This window comes from Branchiostoma lanceolatum, chromosome 7 (assembly GCF_035083965.1).
Source record: "Branchiostoma lanceolatum isolate klBraLanc5 chromosome 7, klBraLanc5.hap2, whole genome shotgun sequence".
NCBI classification, from domain to species: Eukaryota; Metazoa; Chordata; class Leptocardii; order Amphioxiformes; family Branchiostomatidae; genus Branchiostoma; species Branchiostoma lanceolatum.
In genome coordinates this window covers 19916144-19941397 of record NC_089728.1, presented here as the reverse complement: position 1 = coordinate 19941397, position 25254 = coordinate 19916144, and the positions used below count along the sequence as shown (strand labels likewise).

The 25254-nt window shown below is 38.1% G+C and overlaps 1 protein-coding gene across 2 annotated transcripts; it reads left to right on the top strand.

Annotated features, from left to right (window-relative positions):
- Positions 1 to 764: 764 nt before the first annotated feature.
- Positions 765 to 24886, top strand: LOC136438085 (RING finger protein 151-like). 2 transcript variants are annotated; one of them, XM_066432763.1, is made up of 3 exons: positions 765 to 899; positions 9932 to 10857; positions 22790 to 24886. In XM_066432763.1, the coding sequence occupies exon 2, from the start codon at positions 10026 to 10028 to the stop codon at positions 10854 to 10856; it is 831 nt and encodes a 276-aa protein (XP_066288860.1). In that variant the 5' UTR covers positions 765 to 899; positions 9932 to 10025; the 3' UTR covers position 10857; positions 22790 to 24886. The 2 variants fall into 2 exon arrangements, with proteins under 2 accessions (XP_066288860.1, XP_066288861.1); XM_066432764.1 differs by lacking the exon at positions 765 to 899 and adding an exon at positions 3340 to 3448.
- Positions 24887 to 25254: the final 368 nt, after the last annotated feature.

Genomic DNA, 25254 nt, shown 5'->3' with positions numbered 1-25254 from the left:
CACGACCGTAGGTGACCTGCAATGGACACCTATTACAAAAATCAGACGTTAAAAGTAGTTATGTCAAAGAAAATTTGAAAGATTATGTGATTTTGCACCGCTTAATTTGATTGACATTGAATGATAGGAATCACAGCTTGTTTTTTTGTATATTCCGTTTCAGAGGAGAGGACATTAGGTCTGAATGTTGTGACGTCAGTGTTTGTGACTTAGAGGATCTTCCTGTAAGATTCTATAATACGAAACTACGTCAAAATATCTTGAAAATTGGTAAAACAGGATGTTCAAATGCCCAAGGGAGTAAGAATCGGATCGGAAGAGCTCTGTTTTTACGTCATCACTTTTCATTTTGTCCGTTTCCAAGGGCGACGTAAATAATCCCTTTTGTTTTGACCAGTAATTTGTCCTAATTTTAGGGACGATCTTATTTTTTTCACACCCAATTAATTTCTGGGAACTCAGTTCTCTTAGGACTGTACCACTTTTAAATATCTCTTTCCCTGAGGGGTTTTAAGGATTGAATTGCATTTTTTTTGTCATACTGTTTTTCCATATAGACTCTTATTTTGAACTTTAAACGTTTTATGAGAAATTTCGTATACAATGTTTGCATACTGTCTAATACGTTAGTATTTTCTCTTTTATTTACACTATCTGATTGACAACATTACACCCCGTCGTTAACGGCATTGTTTATAGTGGTATAACCCGATCGTTATTTGCATATCTGGCGGGAGATGACCACGTGGGTACCAGCTGGTGCGGCTATATAAAGGGGGGCATGCGCTGTGACCGGACAGCGATCTGGGACCCCGCCTCTGTTTTTGGAGAAAGTCGAGCTTCCCCGAGGGCACCCACAACTGTTCAGAGAATCCAGGAAACCCGCCAAGACCCTCACGGTAGGTTTAAACTCTTCTTACACATTCCACAGTTGCTGCTTCTTCGCCCAAATGTGTTTAACTTGTTGACATCTGGCTTAGGGAGCAAATATTTTACCATTTAGAAACTCACCGTAGCGAGATATTTGATATATCGCTGACGGGGGAACCCCTCTTGTTGTCCCGCCCGTTTTTCTAGTAACCACCCCGGCAAAACAAATGTAAACATCGGGCTCAAAATGTTACCAAATACCCTTCAAAACAACCATTTAAGATCATAATTTTTGTATATGTACGTTATAGTTCTATATGTAGGTTATAGTTCGTATAAACATTACAGTTGTACCCAGAGCGTAAGATATTTTACGATCATAAATTCCATATTCTTTATAAATGGGGAGGGGAATGTCAATCTGAAACCCTCCCCCAGTATATAGTATTTAAAAGCAAGGCTGGTACCAATTACAGTATCTCTGCCATTATTAAAGGTGTTAGGTTGTTATGAGTTTGTGATCGCTGCCATACCCTGACATTACCTTCCTTTGTTTACCTACGTGAGGTCCATAATTTCTGGGCTGTGTTGTCGCAAGTGCTTGAGGATTTGACCCTATCTAAAGTCACAGCTTTTTCTTTTTACGAGCGTGCTCAGCATAGCGTGACAACAAAACAAGCTCTAGAGTCTAAAAAGAAATACCGAGTGCTTATCCTTAGTTAAGTCTATCAAAAAGCTTTGCCCTTTTGTGTCAACTTCTCCGCCTTTGCATTTGATGTTCAGTGAACCGTTTCTTGACTTCTAAAGCCGCCACAACAAAAGTCACTCAAATCACAAAATCAAGCAAGGGTTCTCTCAAAATCAAAGCATCAAAACCTCCTTCAGTCCTTGAGAAAATTTCGACCAAAGAAGAAATCAAGCTAGGTTCTCTCAAAGTCAAAAGCATCAAAACTTCCTTGAGAAAAATTCGACCAAAAAAGAAATCAAGCTAGGTTCTCTCAAAGTCAAAAGCATCAAAACCTCCTTGAGAACAAAACCTCCTTTTGCCAGTTGGATACGGTCTTTGCAACCGTTGGATCAGCTTGGAGACTAGAAAAAAACAGTGTCAAACTTTTGTGCTTGAATCGCCGAATTAGTTTTTAAGGACTTTAAGTATTTACCTTTGTCACAAACACACAAACGATATTCAGTGGCAGGGCTCACAAGAGCTCACGAACGTTTATTCACCACAAATATTAAAGAGGCCCTTGAGCAATGAAAGCTGGACAAATACTGCAAATGCATTTAAGTTCGCTCGGTTTTTATTTCGCACTAAGGAGAAAATGGAGTGTTTGCGGTAGTTTTAAGTTCGTGGTACCGCTAGCCTACTGCTTCAGTATTGGACAAAAATGTTTGCGGTGGCTTTAAGTTCACGGGAAACTGTCGCCGTGAAAACAGCGAACATAAAACCACCGCGAACATTTCTGCATTTACAGTATCAGTGACAAGGAGGTCTTGTTTAGCCACAGTGCGCTGACCCCATTGTTAACCCTGGGTGTAAGACATCTGTATCAATGTCCATTCCAGACATCTTGTATTTGTCAAATGATGTATCATTTTCTTGAAGCATATTTAAATAGCCATTCATAGGCCAATAGAATTGGTCAAGAGATGGCATATCAATCATTATTAAGTGTCAGTGCCAATCATTGGTGTCAGTTTCTAGGCATGTTACACTGTTATGGGCCAAAACAAGTCAGTGGGTGGTTCTTGGAAAAGGTACACAATGTTCTATAAGCAGAAAAATTGCCAAACAATTGTAGACATGAATTATGTTGGTAGATTGAAGTCGAAGTGTATATAATTTTTGTTACAATCTTCTAAGATTATATGCGAAAGGCTACAACCATTTAAGTTTCTTAGAGAAAATTCTGCCAAGATTTTATGGCAATTCTCACATGCAAAATACACATTAGAGATAATGTTAGATGTATTCAAAAGTATTTTTGGGGTCAGACCCCCCCCCCCCCCTTGGGAAAATCAAATGAAGTCTGTTTACTTTTATAAGCTGATTATCTTTTGATTATGAAGAAAAAGCTACAATCAATGGTTTCTTTTCTTTTCTGGGTGACATAAAAACTGAATAGACTCTCATTTAAACCATTCACCACAATGCTTCTCACAGCATGCCATATGCTAGTTCTCATAACTGAAAAAAAAAAGCTATTCTACTTCCTTCATGGCATGTTAGAAGCCCAATTTGTTTGTTGTGCCAAGCCCTTGTTCTGGTTCCGTTCTAGAATATGTTTCTGTAGAGTCATCACTCTGTTGCTAGGCAACTGGGGCAACGATACAGCTGTTTTATTGTGGCAGTTATAACTAGCCCGGCTGTTTGAAGCACCCCGTATGTGGCATATTTATTACTCGCCATATGTCTATCCTCGGCTTTGATAGCCAAAACCCACACTGGCATTTACGCTTGATTGCTGCGGAATTGTAGCAACGTTGGAATCTGCGCTGTGCGGTCGACATATCATCGCTTCATATCGAATCCGCGGCCGGTAAGTCGTGGATCAAGGCTCGGAGTGGGGAATACCTGGTCAGTGCCTAGCAATATAGCGACCACACTACATTTTCACTTTGTAGTTTTCAGGTGTCACTCAAGCATTCTTCTTTATCTAGGGAGAATAGAGTGTTAATTTATTTTACAGTGTTGCTATCTCCGTAATGTTAGAGTCAGGTAATTTAAAATCCATGGCTACCATGGTAGCTCATGTACCTTAATTCTCTGCTTATCTGTTTAAAAGGTTGAGCAAGATATGTAAGGTGTAAGCACCTCACTACTGTACATAAAAGCGTTGTACTTAAAAGCGTGGCAAACATCGTAAACGCTATTTAAGAAGTCTCAGCCACGCCTTGAGCACGTTAAAGAACCCGCCTCTTTTTTTTAAAGAAAATTGTTGGGTCACGCTTGCAAAAGCTTGGACTACTGAGTTTATTACACAGCTTGTTGTATGTACCAATTTGAAGTATGGAACTTCAAAGTGATTATAGTTATGCCATGTGACAATTAGCAGGTTGTTATGTGAGTCAGGTTAAAAAACTTTGCCCTAAAGCAATTATCCCCAAAACAACAGGAAACTCTTAGTCTTACCCCTTAGATCATATAGATTTTAAGATTCATCCCCAGATTTCTTCTTAATATGGTTTGTACCAATAGGAGTGATAAAAAATCTAGTTATGCTCCAATATGGTAAACATTTATGACAGGAGTTTACGAAATATCACAATGTGTGGAAAACATTCGCGATGTTTAACCACGTCGCATTTTGGTAAACAAAAAGATTGCATTGGCTTGGGAAAAGAATTTATGTATTTACACAACACTTATGTTGCAATCTAGCAACATTGACCAACTTTGAATTGGAATATAATTTCCTGTTATTACAGAAAAATGCACAAATCATACAGCATTTTGTCTGTATAATTTGACCGAAGTACGTTTAGCGATTTCAGTAGCGTGTGATTGTGTACATTTCGGTCATCAAGTCCATATGTTGACAGAAGTTTGTTTCTAGCTTTAGCATGACAAAGTGCGAAGGTGAATAGCTGAGCCAATAACAAAGAGTGATATGTTGCTCCCCCATTGTTTGTATGTGACATTATTAAACAGTCTGAGGGACAGAGTGGAGACAGGTGTGTACACATTCCTGAAACGCTGCTCGGGACTAGAACCAAGGACCCCTGTCCCAATTTGACTTGAGTGGTTTCCACTTATAAGGGCTATACATGTACAAGGGTTGACCAAAATAGGGGAGGAAGACAGGGTATGAGGTTTCGAGTTTTAGAGAAATTAAGGTAAAACTTCAGATTTATTGTACTGTAAATGCATTTAAGTTTGCGTGTTTTTTATTTCGTGGTAGGGAGAAAATGGAGTGTTCGCGGTGGTTTTAAGTTCACGTTTGAAACAATAGTAAAGTAATACATGTAGGTGGGCAAAAAGTTTTGCGGTGCTTTTAAGTTTGCGTTGAAGAGTTTACCGCAAAAGACGGGAACGTAAAACCACGACAAACATTAACAGTAAACGAGTACTGGTACATTGTATTGATGTCTACGTACATCATATTCAGATATCAATGCAATGATCATAATACATACAGTTCAGGTCATGGGCCATGTTTCAAAACAGAAGGTTTCCTCAATGAAAATCATTACAATCAATTTTATAGGTCCATAAGTCATATACAGGGGATATGACAAATATTTATTAGCATCCATTCATTGATTTAAAAATCAAGTATCTTGGCACAAAGATTTTCCAAATCTGAATCCCCCTACCAAAAGAATATTCACTCAACTTAGACTCCTGTATTTTTTGTTTTGTTTGTCCTTTCTACCCTTTTGGTAACGATCTCCCTTTTAACCCTTCCCATGCCACCTGCTGCTGTACCAGCTTCTCCAGTCCTCAGAATCTCCTACCTTTGTATTTAACCCTTTTCCCGGCAACACTGTAAATGCCTTTAAGTTTGCATGGTTTTTAGTTCGCGCTAAGGCCACAACATTTTAATCTCTTGGTTAACGGAATTTAAAAAAAAAAATGCTAGATTGGAAAATCAACAGGAAAATAGAATCTCAGAGGAAAGTTTGTACTTCAATTTTTGGTGCACACAGTTTTAGGGAGTGAATAGGGTCAGGTGCAAGTTTTCACCCCGGCCTTCTGTTTTTTTATGATTTTTTTTTGCTAAAATTAAAAGAAAATATGTTAACCAAGAAATTGAATTGGTGCGGCCTAAGGCGAAAAATGGAGTGTTTGTTGTAGTTTTAAGTTTGCGGCAGCGCTATAGTCACATACTGCTGTTTGCAGTGGTTTTAAGTTTGTGGCGAAACGGTCGCTGCCAAAACCGTGAACATAAAACCACCGCGGACATTTCTGCATGTACAGTATCAGATGTTGATCATGATGATCACGCCAAACAATTGGTGTCTTTTGCTGTGGAAAGATTTAGATAATATCAAAACCGTATATGTTTATGAAATAGGATCAGTCCCTATGGACCAGTTAGGCCTTTTGGGATGAAAAAAGATTAGCTACATCAAACGTGCCATTACCATTTTTCTAGGGACACCTGTGGCCCTGTTTAACCTTCTCCCTACCAATTTACATTGTAGCCAACACAGATTCATTGGATTTTCTAGCCTTAGCATGACAAAGGTCAATACTCATGTATCTCTTTTTAGTCAAGGTTTACAGTCTCAAGTTGTTTAAAACTTAACGGTCACGAAATTGCAGGATTTTTTCAAAGCCGTACGTGTTGTCAAAACAATGGTGAATTGTTGGGAAATGACATTACGCTGAAAGGATGTTTATTATGCTGCTACTTGTAGTTGGTTACCTTTGTCTATCCGAATAGGGGTTGGGTCACTTTTTGACCTTGGGCGCTGTGAGATGCATCCCAGGGGAATTATGAGGCTATAAGTGTATGTGACGATTTTCTGTTAAAACTCTTAAGAATGTTGACCTTATTTGAAGGATAAATTGATGCAGATATGGTGATTTGTTGGCCTTGGTACCATCCTTGTTTGTTACTAATTGCTCCCATACTTGCTCACGCCACAAGTCTTTTCACCAGTTGCCTTATGGGAGTGTCTGCATTCTCTTTTCCGTAAGTGGTAGGCAGCCTATTTTGATTTTCCGTAATTCGTAGGGAAAACCATATGCTGCTATGCACATGCAGTAATCCATATAGCAACCAAATTTTGAGCAATTTTTGCCTTTGTTCTTTTTAGCTTAATTAAGTAGGGGGTAAGTCTTCTGAATTCAGTGTAAAGGGTTGTTGGGACCCCCCATGCAGATCATATCTTATGGTGGTATCAAATCATAAATCTGTATCATGTTAAATTTGGACAGAAGGATTCAAACAATGTGTCTACATGGAAAGTAACATTCTTTGTCATAAGCGTGGTGAAACCATTTTGTGGCAATTCCCATCATCAAAGAAAACGTCTTCTTGAGACCTTAACCTCGGAAAAAGGACAAACAGTTAAGTACTTCAGGCTTTTGATCCTTTCTGCCTTTGATACCAAATTAGATATCTAATTCAACATACTGTAAATGCATTTACTTTCATGGTTGTTTTATTTCGTGATTAGAGGGAAAAGGTTGTTTTTCACGGTGTTTGAATTTTGCGGTTGAAACAGTTCTGTGGTCCAGTAGACTTATCAAACACGTCTTTGGGGTACATGTATGATGATTTCGCGGTAACATGTCTCATTGAAAATGTATGCACCGCAAACGTTTCTAGATTTGCCGTACCTTTCATCTAAGTCTACAAGGTTGGTTTACTGTAATTGACTTTATCTTCACGGCAGCAAAACTTCATGGTGTAATGAAAATGGACATTTTCACTGAACTTTAACTTCACGGTGGCGGCAAGTGATTTACAGAACGGATGTGTGAAGGAATCATGAATAATAACAACAGGTTTTTTCACGGTGCTGATAAGTTCACGGTACAGAGGTGACCATGAAAACAGTGAACATAAAGTTACAGTGAAAGAAACAAGAATTACAGTATCATCTCCAAGGTTGGTTTAACATAATTGTGTTGACCTTAGAGTTACCATCTCTGGCTCATCTGTGGGAGTGATTATCTGCCATTAGACAAATTAAAGGCAGGGGAGAGTCTCTGTAATTACATTAATGTCAGATCTAGTCTGTACTGGGGGAGGACCGTTATATGTGTTGTGGGCGATGATCACAGATAACAATTATTTTGTATATGTGTGGTTCCTTAAATTTTATTTGTTTGTGAAATAATTTATTACCCAAATTCTGTCAATATGAGCTGTTTCCCTGTTTCCAACATTTTGAGTAGTCCTGTTTCATTTCTTTGTTTTTCTTCCATGATATTTGACCAGATGAAGCAAACCTCGCCTTTTGATATTTCTTCCTGCAGTGGATAGATGGAAATAAAAGCGGGCATCCTCAGACCAAGGATGGAACTAATTTTTCGTTATCTAGTAGTGCAATGTGTCTTCTCTGCAGCTCGCATGTTCACCCTTACTCTTCTTCCTAATAGAAATATACCATTGTGAATAGGAATATACCATGTGAATAGAAACCATGTAAATTGAAGCCAATCTAAAACCTTAACCATACAGGAGGGCCTGCATGCTCTTTTGCGTAGGCATCTTATTTTTATTTCCCGTAATTTGTAGGGAAAGTTGTCTTAGTCATGTAATTCATAGCGAAACGGCCAAATTTTGCATAATTGCCTTCCTTGATTTTAGCTTAATACGAAGGGGGTTCTTCTGAATTCAGCGTATTTAGGCGTTGTTGGGACCCCTATGCAGACCCTCATACTGAGCCAGAATCCATGCCATGCCAATCCAAACCAGTCTTTCCACCTCCCCAGAGAACATTAATGATCCTCCCCTACAGTAACTGTACCACCCCTCATCATGATGATTAGAGCAGCAGATTACATTACTAGATAACACAGTGGGACTGCCATGTCCTGGGCAGGGTGATTGGATGGTAATTGGAGGTGGGAAACTTTGCTGGACATTCTCTTAATTTACTTTCTTGTCTCCCCTGTTAATTGGTCCATTACACTTATGAATTAGTCTTTACCAGACTCAATGTAAGTTGGTGGAAAAAACGGCAGAATAGACTGAATGATTATGAATACCAGATCTAGAGGAGGCCTTGCATATACTATAAATGCAGAAATGTTCGTGGGGATTTTACTATTCAGCGGTTTTGAGTTCGCGTTTTGAACAATAGTACCGCTACAGGCACACGATAAAAAGATTTATTGCGGTTGTTTTAATTCTGCAGTACACCGCAAAAAAAGCCGAACATAAAACCACAGCAAACATTTCTGCATCTACAGTAAGTTACAAACTGTACTCCAATATCTGTCTAACTCCTCTGGTATATTATTTAGTCTTGTTAGCCAATTTTCTACTATTTTTTAGCAAACTAAGTCTGGTTGAAACTATCTGACTCTTTCACATGCATCAATTTCTTCATTTGCTTCTGCTTTCTTTTTTTGTCTTTCAGAAATTGTTACTTCTACATTTTTTGTCATTTCATCAAGTTCTCATTGAAAATATTTGTTGTTCCCCCTCTGAAAATAGAATGGAATACAACTAATGAAATATGTATTGTGCACCTGTGCATTTGTTTACTTATTTACGCTCTGGCAATACACTGTTCTAATAGGTGCATAATTGATGCCTTAATGAACAAAACAGGAGTTGGGCTTTAAAAAAAACAGATTTAATTCAGCCACTTACATTTGATTGCTTTGCTCTAACGTACAATCTGCAAGCATCAAACCATGCAGATTTTGGCCTAGTATGTAACCTATAATAATTATAGCTCTCGAGTCTCTACGATAATACAGATGTTCCTCCATATTATTATTACATAGATTTGACTTTATGATTTTTGTTAGAGATTTTTCTTTTACATAATCAACATCACAACAAAGCTGGGAAAGAGTGAAGGCAACAAACTTCAGACAAAGTCATAATGTACAACAAAAGACCATTTTTAGCTCCATTCATGTCCTTAAGAGTCTTTCATTTTCACACCGCGGAAGAGCAAGCGTCTGTCAGTGCGACCCATGGTGTGGAAACTTCTTAGCTGTCAGTCACAATAGAAGGGAAATGCTTTTTCAGTGACGAAATGCCATACTGCTAAATCCATACATTCTTCTTGCCAAAGTCTGGACTTAGCAACTTTGTGAAGGTACATAACTGAGTACATGTGAACAAGCCAAACGGAATGACACTAACTCAATGACGCTTTCCCGAAGGTTTTGGCCTTCAAATTCTTTTCAGTGTAAGAATGTCATGACCTCGTGAGGTTTAGTATGGAATGTCACCTATGCTAGAACAAGGTAGCCAGCTTTCTACAAAGATTCTACAAAGAACAGTGTACATCACTACGTCTGAAAACCTTCCTGTAGGGCAACTTTTCCAGGCAGCTAGGGAGAAGCCTGGACTATTATTCCTTAACAATTGACCTGTTGCCATTCTTCAGGGATTAACTCTTTGTGTTTGTCTTCCCACAGAACTGGTGAAGAGACGCTAAGGTCGACTGGTGCCCCAGTTCCCGCGCATAAGTCGCTTCTGGTACAGAAGAGTACGCTGGGGAGATTTACAAGCATGGGGTTTGATATTGAGAGATTTGTTGGCACTGTGAACGAGGGGCTGTTGTGCTGCGTGTGCCGGGACGTGCTCGAAGACCCGCTCCAAGCACCGTGCGAACACGCCTACTGTTCCACATGCATCCACGGTTGGCTCGTGCACGACCGGATCTGTCCGGAAGACAGGCAGCCTCTGAACATCACGCAGCTCAGGCCACTGTTCCGCTACATGAAGAACGACTTGGACAGGCTACAGATTCGCTGCATCAATGCCCAGCACGGTTGTACCGTCGTGTGCGAACTAGAAAACATTTCCAAACACGAGAGAGAGTGCGGCTTTGTGACTGTCTGCTGCCCAAACATGGGTTGCTCCACTATCGTCGAGCGGCGTAACCTCGACGTGCACCTGAACATTTGTGACTTCCGTTGTAAGGAGTGTCCGCGGGGATGCGGCATGCAGATTTTAAACCACGACGACGCGGAACACAACTGCATCGCAGAACTGCGCACGGAAGTCGAACTCCTGCGCGCCGAGATGATCTGCAAGTTGGAAGACCAGCGGCGGGAGATGGAGTCGCGTCTCGACTCGCAGCGCCGACACATGGTCCAACGGGAGGGCTTGCTACAAACCGAGGTTGACGACCTCAAAGGACAGGTCACCCGCATCATGCAAGAGATGCGTTCGCTGATGGAAATGGAGCGCCAGCGACGGCAGGATCTGGAGCGGGCGGAGCTCGAGAAGAGGGAGCTCGTGGAGCTTATCAAAGGTATCCCACGCGAGGGGTCAGAAAGCATCAAGAGCGTAACCTGTAGTCGCTGCAAGAGAAGCGAGAGGATAACTATTATATAAGGTTAGCTGTTCACTGTTATGTGGTGTGTCGTGCGTTTTCGTCCCAGCTAACACGTTTTTGTTGGCAAATCTCTGCCCCTACTAACCTTTAGCATCTATGTTTAGTTTCCCATGACACTGAAATTTGTTTTGTCAGTAAGCCTGTTAAACAGTTCAATATTCATTATGCCAAATTTTACTCACACCACTCGAAACAGTTGTCAAAGCAGCTACATTTTTTTTTCTATTCTCCAAAGAGAGGTTTCGGTCAGAGGGGTAATACTATTGGTCACAATTTCTTTCATATGCCTCCCTCCACAAAAGAAATTTGCAGCCATTACTTGCCCAATGACCAAAACCTCTGCTTGGAGAATATATTTTTTTCTTCACACCCTTAACATTGATGGCAAATTTCACTTACTGTATGATAGAGGTTTGTTTGTTTGTTTCAACAGTATCATTCAGGAAAGGAGAACATTATTTTTGCACATCTTTTGCAAACGAAAGCTTACACTACCAACTGGATTTGGGGTGAAACGGACATTTTGGGGGTCCTCACCCAAAATGGGGGGTGAAAAGGAGGGAAAAGTCACTCTTTTTAACCCACTTTTCACTCCTTTGGTCCAGGTAAAATGGGGTAAGAACCCCCCAAAACGTCTTTTTAACCCCAAATCCAGTTGGTATAGTTTTTGTCCCAGTCTGATACAACAGGTGGTTTTTCTATACAACTTGCAAGACCAGAAAAGGACTTAGTACTAATAGCTCAGTTTTCTTGTCCCACAGCATTTTCTGACCTAAATCTTAATGTTATTGTAGCAACAGGTGAATACGGTTACACCAGGTAACTTGACACTTAAAACTTAGATCCCTGCGCTATGCGCCATTCCTTTTAATTGTCCACCCCACGCTATCCTAAGTGGGACCGACAACTTTTTAAGTACTTAGAAAAATACAGTATCTGGCACGCTCCCTCTGTTTGCAGATCCATTTTAAATCTTCAGCCAACATGTTTTGTTACAGAAGACAGAAGGAACACTCTTGAGCTCTTGTTTGTTGTTCCTTACTTCTTAGGAACAGGGAAGGGTCTTGTTCTTTGATGGGTCTTCTTGTAGGAATTTTGGCGGGGAAAGTGAACATCCTTACAATTGCTAATTTCCTAGTCTTCTTTCTAAGGTTGTTTTCTCTGTTTACACAGATCCCATTAACTTTCTCCCTGCAAAAAAGCTGTTTCGCACCAAATTTGAATTTGGTTACGGGATTAGACAGCAGGGAGAATGTTAAAAGAATAACCGTCGTACTCTCTCTTGCCAGATTTGGGCAAGTCGAAGTTTCTAAAGCTGCACCATGAGAAAAGTAGCCATCAGAAACTCATAAATGATAGGCTTAAAGATAAGTAAACAATGACTATGAAATGACAGTACACATATACTGTAATTCAATTATCGTCACGGTAACAAAATTTCATGGTGTAAGGAAAATTGACATTTTCACTGAACTTGAACTAAAATGCCAAGTGATTTACAGAATGGATGTGTGAAGGAATCATAAATAATAACAAATATTGTTTTTCACGGTGATGATAATTATAAGTTCACGGTACTAGAGGTGACCATGAAAACAGTGAACATAAAGTTACAGTAAAAGAAACAAGAATTACAGAGTACACTATTAACTGGGAAGTCCATTAAACAGCAGAGTTAAAAGGGGTTTGTTTTAGAGTCCTCTGAAGGTTTTCCATTGACAGCTGCACCTGTTGTTCCATACATTGGGTCCAGCTGGTGTGAGATGTATGGCAAAATGTGGTGCCCAGCTGTTACTAATGATACCCAGCTTTAACTGTCATGAAGGTTCAGTCTTTTCAAAATATAACTGTAACTTGAAGAAGAGGAGACAAAAGTTGTCTGTAAAAAAAACCAAATTGTTTCTCAAATCAGGAGCTTGGGAAACGTTATATGATTTTACATTTCAACATCTAGGAGTTGTCTTCATCGATTGTAGGACACCATAATTGTTAACAGGAATAACTGACAATTACATGTAATTATATTTCCCTCCCTACAGGGAGGAAATATATTGTTTTTGCTGGCATTTTCTTCTTCGACTGTCAAAAACAAATATCCTGCATTTTTTCAAAAATGTTGCCTTTCTAGTATCAAAATCAATTTATCAAGAGGAATTCACAGTGACTCCCCCCCCTATTCCATGTATAGCTGACTCTTCCTTATGTGAGACATTTACGACCAAGGTCATTGTCATTATCATTTTAGAATGATCTTCATTTTCTGTAAAGACGCGGTGGGGTGTTAAGAAATGGATTGGCATAAATGGAAATGTGTCGTGAGACTTGTATTGTGATGTCCCATCATTTTACCGTCTTACTCAATAATTCATAATCTCATTCATCGAACAGACTCTTCCTAATCCCCTCTCTTTACAAAACACATTGTTGCCATTCATCCTAATGTCATACTGTCTGCCATTGAAAATAACCTTTACCAAACTTTACTTACTTTACTTTTAATGCATTTATTGTATCGCAAATAAAACAGAATATTATTTGGGTTGAAGCACAAGGCTTAAGGGTGTTACAGGAAGAGGACGGAATTGAAATGTAAATATGAGGAAAATATGAAGATAAAAAGTGTCATGAGAAAACTGAAACATGTAGAAGAAAGACAGTATGACAAAACAAAATATTTTATGACCTGGAAAAAAATTGGCAGACTGTTTTTTCACCCCTAAAGTTTTCAGAAAGAAATTCGATAAAAAAACGATATTTCATTGATAGAGAAAAATTCTTTCACTGTGTTGTTTTCTTGCCTTTGAACTCTTATAATCGTGCATTATATTCCAATTATAGATACAAAATAAATGGTATATACAATGTAGTCACTCAGTGATTGTCGTTTAGTTTAAAGGGGTCCTAGCCCACTCTCCAAGCAGGGTGTGGGCTCGGCTGGTTTTTGACGTGTTTTGTCAGGCTTTCTACATGTTATGTAGCCTTAAAACATGTCAAAAACCAGCCGGACCCACACCCTGCTTGGAGAGTAGTCCTAACCCACTTCACTGGTCCTGTAGCTGATGGGTAGTTTTCTTTGAAAAGTAAGAATGTTTGCCTTGAGGGATACTAGCACAGCTGGAGCCCTTTGTGTTTCCCAGTTGTTGGTTACTAATGAACCCAAAACAGTCTGTTGCTAGCGGTGAAAATTGTTCACTCAGACCTGAACCAATCCTGCAAACCTAAGATGTCATGCAAAGAAATATAGAGAACAGTGAAAAACTGATTAATTTGAGAGAATTCCAGCCTGGCATTATCCACTAAAAATCTAATGTTACAAGTCTGTCACAGATGTTGACAAAGAAAAGTGTTTCAGCTGGCGAATTTCAGGATTCATTACAAGATTTAGAAAATTAATCTGAAAACCGTAAAAATGAATCTTGAAGGTCGCAGCAATTTTAAGCTAGATAAATTTGTGACACCAGGAAATCACTTCAGTTTTCTGGATTTTTTTTTTTGCCCTCTTTTAGTCTAATGGAGTATCCAAAACTACAAATTACATTATCGTGGCCCAACGTAACAGGTGCACGTATAACAGAAGCTGGTCCTAAGAAAAAAAAGAACTTCCAAGAGGAATTCCTTTGTAGAACACTTTCTTGTTACTTTACTAATGAGCCGTTAACTCGCCACTGCTTTTCCAAAGTGTTCGATTGTATGTAGCCATCTGGGGAATGTTTACCTTTTCCATTGTAGGAAAGAATGTCCTCTAAACTATTTTCCAGACAAAATATGCCGTGTATGGTAGGGTTGTGAGTAAAAATGTGCGTGTTGAAGATTTTATGTTGAGACATCTTTGTGCAGTTTTTTTCGCTGTTCATATCTTCCCTTCTGCTCTAGTTACTGTGACAGGAAGCATATGTTGTTTTGTTTTTGTTGGGTTGAATGTATATTCAATAGTCTTTAAAAGACATAAATAGTTGTCATTTAGGTGTCTTAAAATTCCGAGGCTTTGCTAGCATGTCAACATAGTAAACCCACGCCACCATATCCAGGGCTATTCTGTGTATGTTTACTTCTAGAGTGGCATATTATGTAAAACTGAGTATAGACATAAAAGGTCTGACTATGGAAAGTTTGTGTCCACTGAGGCAAAATTTCTTGTCCATTTCAAAACAAAAGTAGCTTTGCAGCAGTGTAATATCTTTCAGTTTAGCCTTTCGAATCTTAAGCCTCTCTCTCACTGGACCTGCAGCACTCTGGCGTCGTCGCTGCGTCCTAAACTGGATCTGTGGAATATCATTAAAAACGTGAAAGTATGATCAAAAACACACAAAGCTTAAAAAGATTTGTTTTTTGTTGATGAAATTCCTTGAGTGCTTTGTCAATTCGATCGACCGCAGCGATGACGCCAGCGTGCCGTGGGTCCAGTGAGAGGGGGGCTATACAAATGTACGTCTCTAACAGACTTTTTCCTCTTTCCTGTTATATAGCAAATGTAACTTTACAGAGTCAGACAGTAATTAATCTGGTTAGAAAGCCATTTTCAAGTTGATACACTCTGGTAATCCTCTCGATATCGCAAACATCTGTAACTCATGGCGATGGGATAGATTAAAGGTCAGAGCCACAGCCCAGATTGATTTATCTAATCTTGAACTTGAGTAAAGTCATCCCGCGTAATCTGTCTCCACACAGGCAATCACTCTTCCCAAAGATTGAGATCAAATGTATTTTGTCAAAGTCGGGAGGTTATCAGATGAAGGGGAATTGGGAGGGAATCCCTGGCATGATAGATTAGTTGATACAACAAGTTGAAGTCAATCACCATACGATTAAAATGTAGGAAGGTTGGGACTGTTCCAATTGACTTTGGAGGGGTTGAAGTGTGTGATGTTTTCATTCACTTTACAATAAGATCTGAACTTTTTTAAGGATATATTTCACTGTGACAGGCTTTTCTCATCAACAAGCCCTCCCCCTCTCTTTTGAGAATTTATTTTCTCAATGATATAGTTTTATCATTTTTAGATATCATAATGATTATACAATCGGATGTATTTACAACTCATAACTTTGTAGAAATATTAAGAGCAGTTATGATTGATACATAAAAAGAGAAAATGGAATTATCTTGTTCTGAATGGGAGGAAAGTGAAGTATTATGCCCTGTTATTATTTCTTAATAGATTAAAATGTCATATTCAGTTCATGAGACACTCTAAGAGGATTTTCACCTTACACAAAGTTCAGCATAGTTCATCCTTTATCTATACATGTGACAACAGCTAACATCAGCCATTGTCATGCCCGTACCCAGGGGGGGTGAACCCCCTCATATGCTCGAAGGGCCAATTCTTGATGTCCAATTTTTTTTTCAAGGCGGACGTATTTGTATCAACATTGAGGCTTGAATCCCATAAAAACTGATCTTCCCTCTGTAATCCTCTGAAAGACACAGGAAATAGTCCACTTCAGAAGGTTCCTTTTCAAAAATGCTATACGCTCAAAGGTTCAGTTTTTCATTTTTTTTCAAGGTGGACTTATTTCTATCATCAGGCGGGCTTGAATTGTAGAAAGAACTGCTCGCTGTGTATTAGATATTTTGTTTGAAATCCTCCCAAAACACAGGAAATACCATTTCAGAAGGTTCAATTTCTAAAATTTTCGGGGGGGAGCATGCTCCCGGACCCCCCTAGAAAGCTCACACTGCGGCGCTCGTTGGTCCCACTGATAGTACGAAGAACACCCCCCCCCAAAAAATCCTGGCTACGGACATGATTGTCAACAATTTTAAAGCTACACATCACTTAATAGGTCTTCTGCACAGATTTCAAAGACATCAAAGGCAGTCAGATAAACACACTAAACCCTCTCAGTGTCACAGACAAACTATGAAGCCTTGAGCTACTGAATCCACCCAGACACCACCAGGACTAAGAGATGTAGATCTGGGTGTGGTTGAAACATTCCAGCCATGGTACTTTGTTTCACAAGTGGATTTGCAAAGCATGCGCTTGAATTGTGGAACAGCTCTACTTTACTAGGGGTACCATGTAGATAAAGGTAAAGCGTCTGTCCTGATAATGAGGTGAAGCATGACGCTTTTTTTGATAGTTCACATAGAATGCGGTCTTGCCTTGCTTCTTTTTTACAGCCAAGCACTCCAAGTGTGTTGGGTTCTTTTAAGTGCAAATCTCTGACTGAGAAGCTCTTCCATACATAGGGCTACTGGCTAAATTTCCATCCAAAAGGATAGTACTGATGTGTTAATAATAAATAGGAGATGATATCATATTATAAAACCAATGGAGGCAATGATTTTTTGTTTACCAACTTGTAGCAAAAATAACCCTTTCGTTAAAAATTAGGCAAATTACATGTAACATGAATGCTTCGGGTCAAAATTATGTACAAAATTCAATGTAAAAATGTCTCTCTATTGATTCAAATAGATTAATAGATCAATATTTCAAATTGTTAAGAAACAAAGTACAACACAACACAATACAACACCGTCAAACAAAGTCTTCAAAGAGATGGCCACCACATGTTACAGGTAGTGTCATCACATGTTTCACCCAGAAACAATGGTCTAAAAATAGATAGATTTCTATCTGCCTGACCCCTGACCCAAACAATGGGACATTCTATGCAGCATACTGTACAGGTGTGGACTAGGTCACTCGCAGACGGGGGGATTTTTAGGACCGGTCCAAATAAGCAAATTAGAATGGATAATTAAAAAGTTGTTTTTTTTCTGTCAAATTTTGTCTACCTCTTTGCCATTTATCGTTTTGCCACAATTTGTTTGTTTGATGAAGATAATAATAACATTGACCCCTAAGAAGATATTAGAACAGTCCAGAAAAAGGAGCTTTTACAGGAAATTACTTCTACATGATCATGGTGTTTAATTATTAATGTGATGGTTTCAAGCCTTTTAATCATGGGTTGTGTCGTCTGCAGATCCTGTCAATCACTTTGAGGAAATTACCTGCAATGTTGTCGTGCCTGTCTCGTTGCCAAGGAACTATGGTTATGATTTCATCCGTAATTCCTGTGACACAGGTGTACTGCTTACAGTGATTAAATTATGTTTATTCAACTGTCATGTCACACCTGAGCCAAATGTTGTTGTTTTTTTGCTCTTATTTTCCATTATACACATGTACTGTTAATGCAGAAATGTTGGCGGTGGTTTTACAGTATGTGACTGTGCAGTTTTCGCTGCGACCATTTAACCGCCAACTCCGCAGACTTTTTGTCCAATACTGTAGCAGTATGTGACTATAGCACTGCCGCGAAATTAAAACCACCGCGAACACTCCATTTTCTCTCTACCACGAAAAATAAAACCACACAAACTGTAAGTAGTTGTCATTCAAACATATAGGTCAGTGAGCATAATACATGTTGTACAATACATTTTGATCCGATTATGCAAATTTTCATATTCCTTTGTCTTCACATTGTGGATTTTTCTTTTTTCACTCTCCCTCCCTATTCGTACTGTATCCTCTGCCCATAATACTTTTCAAAAGATTGAAGTTCAAGGGGAAGCGTTTTACTAAAATTTAATATTTTCTTCTTTCTATCTAGTTTTCTTGAAAACCTCCTCCCTCAAAATCATCAAATGCACGAGCGCTAACGTTTATTTCATGGTCCCTTTGTTCCCAACCTACCTGGCTGTCAGACAAAGGAAAGAAAAAGTGACAATAAATCATGCCCACACCAGGTAGGGCTACCTGTGGTGCATATACAGGAGTATCTTGTGACTGTGATTATACCTTATGATAGAAAACAGCCAATGCATTCCTGTAATCTGTCAAACCTCTATGATTATTGTTGGTTTTAATTATTGGGTTTAAATGTTCAATAATAATGTGACAAAGATATCCTAAAGAGATACTGAAATCTTCAGACAAGAAAAACTGCTTGTCAGAAAAGTTACTTAGTCTAGTAGATCTTCTCGTGCGAAAAAGAACAGAAAGACTTTGTGAGCCAGATATTTTTTGTTTATCAAAGGAAGAAATTGTTGGAATAAAAAAAACAACAGTTACTGTAGCAACCACAAGATGTGCTTTGCTACATCTGCTACAATCGCAACCAAATCTTGGCTGTCTCAAGTTACTAAAAAAATGCTGGGCATCCTGAAGATTTATTGGTGCATGGCTCAGAGCTGTTGTCATACAAGCGTTGTCTTCATACACTTTTGGGGACATTGATTGATCGTACTGATACTTTGAAGGCCTCAACAGTTTATCTGTTTTGTAACAGGTGTTTTCATTGTTTCGATGACTAAGTCTATGACCTTTAAATGTCATTTGAACAGTGATATTATAATTGACATTCATGATCATCGAATTATACTCATTCATCTAGTTATGTTTGGCAAATCCTAACTTATAAATGCTTTTAATGGCCTTTTAATCGTGACAGGTCATCCCAGGTCAGGTCTTGCTGACAATGGTTGTTTTTTGTCAGGTAGATTTCACAGGTGGGTGGGCAAGTATGGAGATCGTGAGAACAAAAGAAGACAGCTTTCTCTTCACCTATTAGAAGGGGAGGGGGGCTTAAGGACAATAACTTATGCCTCGTGTTTCATTTGGGGCATGGGTGGAAGACTAGAAATTAGTTTCTACTGACTTTATTCTGCCAATGGTCATGAAAGAAAGACGTAATGCTATACCCTGAGATCCAATGTGGCAGAGAAATTATTTTTTTGTACAAGTACAATGAACAGTCATGATTGTACAGTAATATGCCGGTTTAATGACAATAATTTATGTCCCGTGTTTCATTTGGGGCATAGGTGGAAGACTTTGTCTAGAAATGGAGTGCATCACTATCCAGTTTGTACTAAGTTTTTTTTTTTTTTTCTATGCATAGCCCCAGTCCTCAGCTTAGCAGCTGGGCTGTCATTTATTAATTATCGAACTGCACTGAGGAGTTTATTCTGCTAATGGTCATTAAATGAAGGCCAAGTGTACCCGGGTCCAATGTGGCATTGAAATTCTGTTAGCTCTTTTTGACATCCAGGAATTCCTGCAGGAAGGAAATTTTCAAAATGAATATTCATGAAAGTTATTGTTTAACTTATCAATCATAACTGTACATCATACTTGTCAACTATATTGTTTAACATTTTTCACTTAAATGCTTTTATATTGAAAATATTGACACTTGTCAAAATGGCAAAAGTGGAATTCCATTAAAGCTTAAACAGGAGGGTGTATAGTAGTATACAAGAAGGGTGGGGTACTCTCCAAGCAGAGGATGGATTCTGGGATATTTTTGTCGGGCTTTCTACTTTGTCATCTTTTTATAGAGACAAAAAAATGACAAAGTAGAAAGCCCGACAGAAACGCCTAAAACATGTCAAAAACCTGCCGGACCCATCCTCTGCTTGGAGTGTTGGGGTTCCAAACTGTGACCTTATAACCCTTTGTAATCGTGGATTGCTAACCACTGAACCATACAATCATGCTACAATCTGATGGGTAGCAATAAGTATTCATCAAACTGATAACATTTTAGACAGCAGAAATCCTAGCCTTAGGTTGTAGTTTTGCTGTGTCTGTCACTTTTTTGTATTGTCAGCATTTCTTTGCCACCTGCTTTAATATGTTATAATTCTGATGATTATTAGGTAACAAAATTGCCCTTAAATGTGAAAGTTAGAGAATGTGAACTGTCAACACCCCCATCATCTTGGTTTATATGATCATTCTTACATATTTTGAGCCCCCCTCCCCATACAAGCATGTGTGGTGACCTTTTAGAACTCAGAAGATGATAAGGGTTACATTTGTACATAATAGCACTACAGAACCTCCAACAGTACAAGGAATTTTGCCACTCCCTGTGCCTACAGTAACTGACCAGTCAAATTACAGCTTTAACAGTAATGAGTGCATTTAAATGGTTAATGTATTGTGACTGTCGTAAATCAGTATTGTACAGAATTGTTTTAGCATTGCAGGTTTCCTCAGGGCCATACTGTCAGGCACTATTGAATTGCAGACAATTCCTAAATAGTTGTGGACATGGTAGAAACTTCATAGTTGCTAAAGATGAATTCATAACTTTTTTGCAGTGTTCAGGATAATCATACTCATCAAAAGTGTCCATAAAGTTCTCTATAGAGCTGTATGATAATGATGATGAAACATCCCTAAAACTTGCTGTGCTGGTTATTGACATGTCATGCCCTCTCTTGGGAATGGGCCGGTCCATCCACATGCATTCCCTTGAGTTTACATAACCTATTGTTCTTAACTCATCACCCGGATAACGTCTTCTTCAGAAAGTTGATAATGATACATTTGTCCTTTTGTTTGTCACTGTTGTTAGCTATTGTCACTGATGACTACATGTATTTCAAGTGTTAGATGTTGAACATTGTCAAAAGTGTGATGATTTCTATCATATCTTTTTTTATTCTAGAATCCTTCAATGTATTCACTTCAAGTATTCTATCCATACGGAAGCATTCCTAAATGTATTGTTTATAATCATTGGGACGGAATGACAAGACATCTCTCGGGACTTAAATTGTCAATCCATCTTTATTCCATGTTTACAAAAGCTTTTTGTTCTTGCCGCATTCACTGGATAACTTTCCAGGTATTTTTGTGACAATCCCTTTGTCTATATCACATGCTGTCATTATTGTTTGTCAACATTTGTTACCGAAACATTCGTTTGCGACACAATTAAAATCACAACTCTATACTCATATAAGGTTAGACTAGCAGGTATATTACTATGCTAAATTTAGATATCATCACGAACAAATGTATTATACATTTGTTTGTAGTGAAACAGAAAAAAAAATACACAGAAATTTGATAGCCTTCATTTTGAACTTTTGCTCTTAATGTTATGGTCTCCTCTAAGATGATATTATAGAGTATCAGGTGTTTTGAGTCCTTCCTCTTTTAAATTATTCAGAACAGAACATCTCAAGGGGTTCCAGGTGCTTTGTCATACCTCTCACAGGGTAATGCACAGGATTATAAGTTATATTTACTTAAGTATCACTGATCAGGGGTTTAACTTGTATGACCTTTTATGTGGTTGGGAAAGGATTGGAACTGTTACTGTAAATGCATTTATGTTCGTGTGGTTTTAATTTCGTGGTAGGGAGCAAATAGAGTGTTCGCGGTGGTGTTAAGTTTGTGTTTGAGACAATAGTAGACGAGGGGGTAGATTTTTTTAGGGACAAAAATTTTGCGCTGGTTTTAAGTAACGGCGAAGAGCTTACCACGAACATAAAACCATTGCGAACATTTCTGCATTATTTACAGTTTTATAGCAAAACAACTGTTGCCATGGACACACCTCCAAATGTATCTGACGGTCAATATGTCCAACCAAGGTTTAGAATTATCTTCTAAAGAGATATGTTTTTTTATAAAAAAATCAAAACATATCACTGTTCTCCTCGTAACTTTTCTGAACAATTTCTAAGCCATAAACACATGTCAATTCTCTGTTGGTGTGCATATTTGTTGCAATGTGTCATACTCATAGAGTGAGGACCTTATGGTATTCAGTGGGTGAAATGGTTTGTCGTCAGAGAGTTGGATTCTACTTGTATTTTACATTATGTTTGAGGGATTTGGAGGACGCAAAATACTGTAAATCACTTTAATATAGCGGCAGGAAAGTATAGCGGTTGGGGGAATTGGAGAAGGTCACGGCACCTGATTTTAACGGTTTGAACAAATATTACCGTCTCAAATATTACTGATCAAATATTAGCGATGATGAAATTTTAGCTGTTGACTAGTGACCGTTAAATTAGTTTAGAATTAAAGTTACAGTTAAAAAAATCAAGAATTACAGCATTTTTGTGGCCCATACCTCTCTAATGACAAGCTCCCCTGCTAAACTGTTGTTTAAGAATTCTACTGTCTCCATTCTTATGTCTGTATTTTCTTCTGTATTTCAGATGTCCATGACAAGCTGTTGACGTAAGGAGGCCGTATGCTGTAGTACGCAGACACTTAGATACAAGAAAGAAGACAGTCACATGATCTACGCAGGCTGGCTGATGCTAGTAGTCTGTCCACAGTACTAGTGGCCTAGGGGAGGGCCAGACCAGGCCAACTCTTGGGGTATCATCTCTGCAATGCAATGGAAAAGTAAAGATCTTATACATAACAGGCAAATATTGTAACATATTTTCAAAAACACATTGTAGTTGAAAATTCTTACAATTTTTTGGACAGTTACAAAATCTAAATTTCAATTTTTCATTTGTTTACATTTTTGTACCCCAAAATGACATCATTTTAGTAAGAGATTTCTTTATCTGTTTAAAGAGATGTATTAAGTGTACTTGTATTTCAACTAATGTCTTTGTCATTGGAAGTGATGATACAAAAGGGGCCTCGAAGGAAGAAAATTCTGGTTCATAAGTATCATTTTCCTTTACTATAATATTGTTGTTATCAATATCTCAAGTCGGTGTTACCATCCGTAAAGTGTATTTTGGTAACATTATAAGTTTATTTTTAAGTTATTATCACAGAGGTGCAAGCCCGTATAGAGAAAAAGCTAGGACATGATAATAAGAGAAGCACAAAGTAATAGTATATACACGTGCCTTATAGTGATCTTCTGTGAAACAACAAAACTTTACAATTGCTTTCACCAAACTGTGAAAAATTGAAATTGTAGTAGATCTTTTAATCAAGCATCATCGTTATTATTTTTAGCTTTTTGAATGACAAGATAGCAAAGACACGATATAGCACCTTCAGTGAAGCAAGTTTCTCATTTGGATTTTCATAAGTGATGTTTATCCACATTTTTGATACTATTATATTACATGTTGTATCTATATCTACTATGTCAATGTATAGAATTGCATACAGGATTAATATTGACCAAGGGAAGAATTTGTGTGAAAATGAGGAAAGAGCTCTGCATTGGGGAATAGAAATTTGCCCCAAAAAGTGCAGAATTTTGTCTTAAATATTGAAGAAAAGCATGAAAGTGACGAATTTAGACCTAGAAAATTCAATATACATGTACAATGTTTCAGTTTAATGGTCCTAACACTACATAATAATGAAATATCTTGTAACGTTATGTTTTATACTAAAACAGCTGCACTGAAGCATGTTCAACTCCTGACTAAAGTACTGCAAGCTACTCACTTCTCTAGATCAGTGGTGGACAAATTGTATTCTACATATAGTTGTCATTAGGGCCAATGCCAAGTGTATATTACTTTAAACAAAATAACTGCAGGAATGTTGTAGAAAACCGTAGTGCCTTTTACGATGCATTGTTATAGAAGTATTGGCTTCACAAACAATTGTTGTATGCAAAACTTCACAAGTGACTTTTGTGTGACAGGTCTGCATGTTACCAGTATAACCTCAGGTGGTTCAAGAACTGTGATGTGGTCTAATCATGCCACCTAGCAGAATATTTTAGAATTGCACCAAGCTGTTCATATCATGGAAATGCTGTACCAGTTAGGCTGCTGAGATCTAGATACCTTGATGCTTCATGTCATACATTTACATACATGAACAAATGAAAATATAGACTATTACTTATGTTTCCTGGTAGCATTTGCACCATTACAAGTCCACAATTCAATCGACAGTTTTTGTACCTTGTTATTATAAATAACTGACGTTCTTCTAATCTTTTGTATGGTGCTTTTTAAAATGAATTGTAAACTAAACATAATTATGCCAATTTAAGAAGTATTCATAAGACACCTGTTGTATTCATCAATATAGCAATATTCTGGGGTAATAGCATTTTATATTGTTGTTTTTCATATTCTTACACACAATTATACACGTGACATCTTGTATATCATATTTGACATAAGTGCAGCAAGCACTGGTAATATTTGCAATGTATAGCTATGGCGCTGTTATGCAAGTTTTATGTTATTGTTAAAGTCATGCCTATCCCAGGTGTTAGTTATTTAAACATGCATGTAACGTTATAATGTTACCATGATAATTTATTGGAACTCTACAGTGGTACCTAATTAAACGTACATCTCTTATTAAGAAAATGTGTTGGACTCTTATTTCTCAAACAAGGAATTTGTGACTAAGATATTGCGAGAAGTGTGAATGTTTCTTGTTTAGCCTGAGTCAAGAAGGTAAAAAAGGAATTTTAAGAGGTTTTCTGAACAGCCAGCTTTTTCTTTAAGAACCCAATCCTTACTGCTTAGGTGAAGGATTCTCTATCCAAATATCTGCGTGACTGTGAAGAAATCTGGATTTTTTTCTAAAGAAATTTGCAAATTTCTAATGCACTATATATATATATATATATATATATAGTGTCTGTCACCAGTCATTTCACCCCCACCTGTTTGTTTTTTTACATCCTATTTTCTACACACAGCCAACAAAAGATCCCGTCTGATGCAATTTA